The following is an 8,409-nucleotide window of genomic DNA, read 5'->3' as shown; positions in this document are numbered from 1 at the left end:
TTTTAATTAAGAATTTCTAAGTTTTATTTGCAATTTTGGTAACACTTTACAATAAGGTGTCATTTGCTAAAATTTGTTAACTTACATGAACAAACACAACAATACGTTTATTGCAGTATTTATTCATCTTTTTAAATAAAAAAACTACCTTGCAATTTTAATAACACACAAGCAAATGTTTTAAGATTAATTTAAGATTAAAGCTGTATTATTCATTCTTAGTTCATGTTAACTAATGTTGTTTTCACAAATTTCTTGGAGCACTTTCAACAAACACAAAATGTAATGATCAAATTTAATCTCACAAGTTCTCCAAGACCTCACAAACATCCTTTTACAACTTACTAAAAGTTGTAAAAGCAACTTTTTTTTTTAATCTAGATCCCATTACCAGCTAAAACTCTGCAACATTTGAATACTAAACCCTATATCACAAAAGCAAGCAATCACCAAACTATCAGACTCAAGGTTTACGAGTCCCTCAGCCTTCGGTGAGTGATCCTGGGCATATTAACTAGCAGTAACTACGTTCCTTCGCAATTCCGCGGCTCCAGCCTTGAGGAGTCTACACCGGCCGGTGACGAACTCTACGCACCTGAGAGGCTGTGGTCTTGAGTTTCTGAAGGCCACACTGAAGCCTGCCGTGTCTCAGATGCAGCTCCCTCTCTCTCTTTCCCAGCAGACTCTCGTAAAGCCTCAGCTGCTCCAGGAAGCTCTTGGGCGTGCTGTAGTTGTGCCTCCTCTCATTGCGGCAGTAACGCTCGCTAACCCGCTTGACGCTCTCGTGAGCGTGGGCCATGAAAAGACTGATGGATTCCCTAACGGCCGGCTGTAAAGACGAGAGTAAGAGAGGGTAAGAGAGGGACCTGTACGGATTAAATGCTCTTTAACATCCTCGGCTGTCACAGGCCCTGAAATATCATCTTCATAAATCCTGAATTCATCTCCAAGTTTGTATGCCTTTTGCTGGCTTCTGGACTTACTCAATCTGAAATTTAGGTGCATGGCGCAAGGGGGGAAGATTAAGCTGGTAGAGGGCTGGGAAAATAATGGCCGAGGTTGGTGACACCCTGTGTAAAGTAGGGCGAGTGTTTAGGTCACATGGCTTCTAACTTTCTGAGACCGCACGTTGTGTTTTGTTTATTGGTTATTTATGATGTACACTGCTGTCTGATGACTGACTCATTTATCAGACCGTTAAAGATCAATTCACGCAAAGGCAAATGCATTTTAAAAGATGCAAGAACACAGATCATAATTCACTGAAAAGCAATAAAACATGTACATGTGGCCGGTAAAAAAAGAAAAAAAAAAGAAAAAAAGAGACGGTTATAAATGAAGATCTGACATAATGGTATTTGATAAACAACGTATTGAGTTAAATGCATGTAAATAATCCATCAATCTCTTAAACTCAAAGGTCATGGTTACCTGTGTCAGAAAAAAAGGTAATATTTTTTTGTGTCGTTCTGCTTTTTACACTTATAAACACATTAAGATGAAAAATGTTGAATAAAGTGGGATTTGATCATTAATCTAATTCAAGAGCAAATGTATAAAATATATAGAAATATAGTCATTTGAAGTATAAAAATAGTTTCTTCCAACATTTAAAGGTTTTGGAGTACCAATTCAACAATGTGACGTGTTAGGAAATGCAAATGATCATATGTGCTTTTAGTGCATTCATTTATTTTGACACTATAACTGTTATATTCTCCTGATTTCACAGACAAGGCTTAAAACTTGTACCAGATTAAATGTAATGGTTTAGCTGTTTCAACTGAAAGAAACTGACTTTTCTTAAATTATACCAGTGCCTTTGTTTTGTCTTAAGATGCACACCAGTAATGTTTTTTTTCTTCTAAGGGCATTTATATAAAATGCTCAAATGTCCTAATTGATCAATAGCCTAATCCTGGCTCAGTCTAAGCTGTCTGTAAAAAACAGACCATTCTGTTCTGTGTGAACTGATTAACCCTTTTGGAACTTGTAGAAAAATCCATAGTGTATTACTCATTTATGAGTAAACGATCGGTATTTTAATACAAAAATAAACCTTGTCAAATGTTTACCAAAAGAAATGTCATTTTTATTTGTATATAGAAATGTAAATTCCTTTAAAGCTCATCAAGTTAAATATTTAATAGAAAACAACACTAGGGAAGAACTGCAGGCCAGCAGCGAAAACATATAGTCTATATATATATTCAGTTTCAGTTTTATTACTGAATTATTGTTTCTTAATGTTATTATTTTTCTTTTTTACCATGAAACTGCTTGGAACTGTTTTTTTAAAAAAATTTACTATGATTCCGAGTCAACTTTTTCTTTTGAGAAACAACTTTATACACGGTGCTCTTTCAATTGTAAAACTTTGCAGGATGTTTTCATTCACTTTGAGCTGTCGTTTTCAATCCATAATAGGGGCATTTCCTGTACGTTTTAATGCAGTTTGAGAAGTTTTGATGTTTGTTACGAGATGGACTTTTTGTTCTCATCCACTCAGATTGCTTAGTTAAGGCCTATAATTTAGTTTACTTTCATTAAAAAGCAACTGAATGCATTTTCTACAAACATTATGAGATTAATTGTGATTACATATTTTAATTGACTGACAGCCCCACATTCAGCACTCCAGCATTATAGTCCAACACTGAGTTAAACGCACAAAGACGAAACAAACCCACAGCTGGTCATGAGTCAACACACACACACACACACACACTTGCCCATACAAACTCTCAGCACACGCACACACAGTCTGGCTGAAACAGCTGTGGCTTCTCTGAGGGTCAGTCTGTGTGTATTAATCACTGTTGCTTTATTAGCATAAATGATCCTGCTTAGTGATCGTTCCACTGGTGCAGGGAAAACAACAACGACGAGAGCGAGAGAAACTGCGTCTGTCATTGAGCTCACTGTGCATGTGATCAGCCATTTGTCTTCACTTCAGAGTCGAGCTAATGATGAGGAATCTGGCGCACATGTAAATTCCAGGAGGGAAAACTCATTGAAAGAATTACGGTCTTTTAGCCTTTTAGCAATTTTGTGAAATGAAAAATGAAACCTTAAGCGATGAATTAAAACCACTCCCTGTAAACTATAAATCAATACGGCTTTAAATTACCAACAGATATATAAGAATTAAGCTCATAACAGGATATCCTGAAGCTTATTCTTCGATCCTGGCTGACTGAAGATCAGATTTACCTGAATACTTGGGATGTCCTGCAGGAACTTCAAGCTGACAGACTGAAGGGCCTCCGGGGGCCATTCCTGGAACCAGTCCAGAGTGGTGCAGTTCAACAGAGCCGGGAAACGCCGGGCACGTAGACGCAAGCTATTACCTACTGGAGACATGCAGAGCACGACCTACACACACATGCAGTACACACACAAACACACTGTAGACGCTCATCCAAACTAGACATGAATATACAATATATATAAAAATACTGTATGTCTGTAAAAAAAACAATAAGTGATGTGAGACCTTCAGCTGTTGTCGCACTCGATTCATAAAAAAGCTCCAGCAGTTGTCATTGTTGTCCAGCAGACCCAGTTCCCGCACCTCGCTCCTCACAGCTTTTCTAACACCGTCCACCTCCTCTTCACTCAACAGATCAGGGATATCACCTGCGGTCAGACCACCGATAAACACAGTGCTTTCACTTAAACCGGGGTCACGCGTATTTATGCATTTAGACAGTTTTATATTGAGCGAGTAACATTCAGATACTAGCCGATGTTAGATATCGGCTAAGCAACGATTCCAATTACATACAGCAGTATTTATGTAAATAATTACACAAAAACCGTAATGGATTATCAAAAAGGGCAAAAATGTAAAGCACGGACTTGGTTCTATGCTGTGGTTGCTGATTGGAACTTGAGATCATAAACTCAAAAAACGAAGACAGATGTAACTGAAGAAGTCTATCATGTTTACATTTTGATGTAATATGATGTAATATAAAGTAAAAATGAATCAAATGCATGGATTTCTATAGTGAGCATTTTTGAAAACATGTAAATGTAAATGAACAAAAAATTACAAAAAATTAAAATAAAAAGTACAAATATGAAAACATAACATAATTCGAAAATTCATAAAACTTTTCTAGTATACATATTACACTAAGAAATGACTGCAACTAACTGCAAAACATGGTTCAAGTCATTCATACATAACATTCATTACAGTAAATTAAAATTCTTCTGAATTAAAAATAATTAATTTATAACTGTATTCACATGCCTCTCATTCAAATAAAAATAATATCTAAATAAAAAAGTAAAGCGTGTGTTTACACATTCACATACGCTTACAAACATACTGTATACATAGATAGATAAATAGATATTACATAAAAAAGCTAAAGTTTTGTGTTATGAAAATTACTACACTACCAAATAAATGCTATTCATTCAAATTCTTTATGGCATGTAGGAATAAACTGTCTCTTGTGCATTTAAGCATTAGCAATTACACACGCATCAGATCAATTATGTTACATTTGTTAACTCTGATGCATTATTCTGGTTCAAGCACTAAGCGGGTCTCCGACCTCTGCGCTTGACATCAGTGACAGATGAGAGCCACCATCTGTGTTCTGAGGGTCTTGATCCAATGACACGCAGGCCTGTTCCAGTCACCCTTAATCTACTTCACCGGCTCCGCTCCATTTACATATGTTTCCCATTCATCAGACCAGCACACAATGAGCCCCCCTGTGGCGTGTATGAATGTGTGCGTGTGCGGGAGGGTCTGACCTGATGAGATCAGGGTGCTGATGATGACGAGGAAACGGTCCTCTGGGATCTGAGCGTCTGTGAGGAGCAGGATTGTGGGGATGTTTCTCACCCCTGTCTTCAAGTACAGCCCGGCTATATTCACCTGAAAATACACGAGAACACTTACAACGTGGAAAAGAGCAAAACCAGTCTAAAAACAGTATGGGCTGCGGCTTAGTGGTTAGAAGAGTTATGCTGCCCATCTGGGACATTTCGGTTTGAATCTAGTCCGCACACATACAATTTTCTTTTTATACCAACAAAAAAAAATCAACATGTTTCGAAACTGTACAAAAGCAGAAAAACTGATAAAACTGTAGAAATCTCAAAAAATACAAATAATTGGCCACTAAAGCTTAAGCTGTAAATTTGGTGGATTCTGATTGGCCATTAAATGTTTTAGAATTTTTGCGCACGAAAAAAAAGCTCTGAAAGTGATTCCAATGACTCAGAGTCACTATCATTATACTGTAAGTGTGGTGTAGTTGCTTCAGACTGACAGCTGAAGGTCTGGAATACAGTAGCATTCACTGGCCAATGCCGGCCATGAGGCTGTTTGACCAACATGTCATGTTTTCGGGGCATCATGGCATCTTTGGTTGACACGCACGTCTCCTAGAAATCTCATATAATTCCACCAATCCGATAAAGACATGATTACATATTCACAAAATAGCAATAAATTATTGATCAGTTATTGATTCTCCCTAATTATTCATCTAAAATAGCCTATGCTTACATACATTCAGAAAGTAATACACAAATTCATCCGCTCCGTGTCACCCTATAGCCCTATAGAGTATCACATGTGTTTAGATTAAGGCATAAAAGCTTACAGGATTCATAAAAATATTTCAATTTATGTCTTACAGGTTTGGCACAACAGTAAAAGCTTTCATTTTGGGTTAAATTATTCCTTTAACAAAAGTAAAGTTAATTCTGCATATTTACGTATACGAGCAGAAACAGGATGAGACCAAGATGAAGTGTCTCTTCATGATTATGTGTAGAGGGCATCAAACAGTGAGCGTCGAGTGTATAGAGATCAATGCAGCTCAGCCAACTGGCCTCAGATTTACCACACACTGATGAATGAAATGATAGCAGCGGCCTCATCAATAGGGCATTGAAATATTTGCCTTGGTTCTTTAATAGGATCTGGCAATTACTCCCCATTGCATCCGGGCAGGGCTAAATGAGATCGATGGAGCCGGACGGGATATTGATCAGGGAAAGTGTTGTCTAAAAGAAAGCTTGATCTCTGGTAATGAATCACCGCCATTTTAGATTTCTCTTCACCTCACAGCAGTGATGGGTATGATTTGGGCAGCTTATTTGGTGCAACGTCACAGTAGCATTGTGGTTTCTGCTGTATGCGGTTTTCGCATTTCCATCTAGTACGCCATTGATTGCATTGTGCTTCAACCGACACGGTTACCTTTAGGTCCTGTATGCTGTAGTCCTTGCTGAGGGTGGGCTGGAACACATCCATGTTGGAGAAGTGGGCGGCGAGGCGGGTCAGGCTTTGTTTGCCACTGCCCCCCACGCCTACGAGCAGGGCATGGCCTCTAGGACATGCCAGGATGCGGCTGATCCGACACCTGCAGAACACCAAGGAAGAAAAACACGTGTGTGTAAGTAGAGTTAAATCCGTATTCGCTAAAGCACATACTGCAGGCACGGCACTCACACGTGCTGCATGGCTTCCTGGAACAGCACCAGGTTCATGGCAGAGTGGAGCTCGTTGTAGCTGTCCAAAGCCTCCTTGAGGATACAGCTGAGCTGCTCCCATCCAGCTACGGGCTTGTAAGAAGGTTCTGAGGAGCCCATACTGCTGTGCAGGTATATAAGCGGCTCCTGCAACACTGCCTCTTCCTCTATTTCCTTCGGAGAAAAACAGAATAACTGCATGCTAAAAGACAATAGAATTAACTAGTGTATATATTTAAATGACACAATATAGAGCCTTGAGTTTTACTAATGAAAAGTGAAGCACAATTAGGATAGATAACAGTTACATGAGATCGCAAGCTTTATTGTGCGTATTTTGCTTTTCGTCTTTATATATATAATACATATTATATACATTTGTGCTCATGCATTTACATACCCCTTGCAGAAATAAGAGGTATCATAAAAATTGCATGTTATTTTTCATTAAGGATTTTCCTGAATAACATATTCCACAAGACAAAACAATAACCGACTTTTTAAAATTGAAAAATGTTAAATTCGATGTAATCTTTGGAATATTTCTAATCCATCTTATTTTTATACTTTAATATTACTGTAGTACATGTATTTACTTGTACTAACTTAAAACATACTTTTTTTATTTTGGAATATTTATAAATAAATGGTTTGGGCGTATTTCTTATTCCGCTGCACAAAAAAACAATACAAAGAAAAGAAAAAAATTGAATAAAATAATACGGTGCCTTGTTTTTTTGATGATTTATTTATTTTTATTTTTTCTGAAATATGCTGATTCTCTGAGGCCTATTCCAGCAGTAAACATGTCTTTTCGCTGGTTTACCTCAGAGGCCTGTCGCGTGATGTCCGCCTGCAGCCTGTGAAACAGCTGAAGGTCAGATGCCTCAGAAAAGCGATCTGAATAAACTCTTCTGGATTCATGGATCCAGAGTCGAATCAGATCTGCGCCCCGGCTAACACACTCTGGCCTGGAGAACAGGAGACCCTAAACATACAAACGAAGGTTCAAAGCGTTGGCACGTTTGCAGTTTAAACGACTGAGCACGGAGAGCACGCTTACCTGGAACAGCTGAGAGAGATCCCACAGGTTGAAGAGATAGTGAAACTTCACAGAGGTGGGGAGGAAGTGCCGGAGCACCCTGTCATGGAGGGTTACAGCCGCTTTGACCACAGCTGGACCACTCCTGACCACGGCCGGGCTGAACGGCATCCTCCGCAGGTGGAGGCTCAGGATAGAGCCAAAGATGGAGCTGAGGGTTTCACAGCTGGGTGTGCCGACCGCTAACACCGTGAAATGCCTCTGATAAAATTTTGCAAAAGCCTTTGTCAGTGATGATTTCAAATACAATTTCGTATTATATAAGCATTTCTTTTACACTAGCAGTTTATTTTACAGTCCTGTTCCTCGTGTACACAATATAGTTATAGTGATAACTAGGTATTAACAAAGTACTAACTTTGAACCTACCCCTAAACCTTACCCTACCCTGTATGTACTTTATGTTACCAGAACTTTCTTAGGTAGATACACTGTAAGTACAAGTAAGGGCACCCCGTTTTTTACACTATATTGTCAGAGAATTGTGGGGTGGGGTTTTTATCTGTGCATTATATGCGGAACAAAATGTAAAATTTGTATTTGTTAGTATGAGTTTAACTGGTCACAACTTACAGGAGATGCTGAATTTAAATAAAAAGAAAAATTACTAAATTGCTTTAGTAAAATAGCTTACATTTGCTTATTCCAACATAGTTTTGTGACACAACATAAATAGTTAATTATTATTTCTATTTAATTTTTAAGATTAATATAGATTAATATTTAAGCTATTCTAAATTGTGAATATAGCACCAAAAACTGCCCATGATATTTTATGGAATTGCATGGAAATATATTGC

The 8,409-nt window shown here is 38.1% G+C and overlaps 1 protein-coding gene across 1 annotated transcript; it reads right to left on the bottom strand.

The window, feature by feature from the left end:
• Positions 1–595: 595 nt before the first annotated feature.
• On the bottom strand, positions 596–7,810 carry LOC122335113 (dynein axonemal heavy chain 11-like; the record flags this gene model as incomplete). The annotated part of the gene is made up of 8 exons (XM_043232883.1): positions 596–829; positions 3,214–3,375; positions 3,497–3,639; positions 4,777–4,900; positions 6,236–6,398; positions 6,488–6,681; positions 7,334–7,495; positions 7,571–7,810. Coding segments are annotated over 8 exons (1,422 nt in total), but the record flags the coding sequence as incomplete, so codon positions are not given.
• Positions 7,811–8,409: the final 599 nt, after the last annotated feature.

The sequence above is a fragment of the Puntigrus tetrazona genome, unplaced genomic scaffold (genome assembly GCF_018831695.1).
Source record: "Puntigrus tetrazona isolate hp1 unplaced genomic scaffold, ASM1883169v1 S000000721, whole genome shotgun sequence".
Lineage (NCBI taxonomy): Eukaryota > Metazoa > Chordata > Actinopteri > Cypriniformes > Cyprinidae > Puntigrus > Puntigrus tetrazona.
Note: the sequence above shows the minus strand (reverse complement) of the source record. Positions and strands in the feature narration are given on the sequence as shown.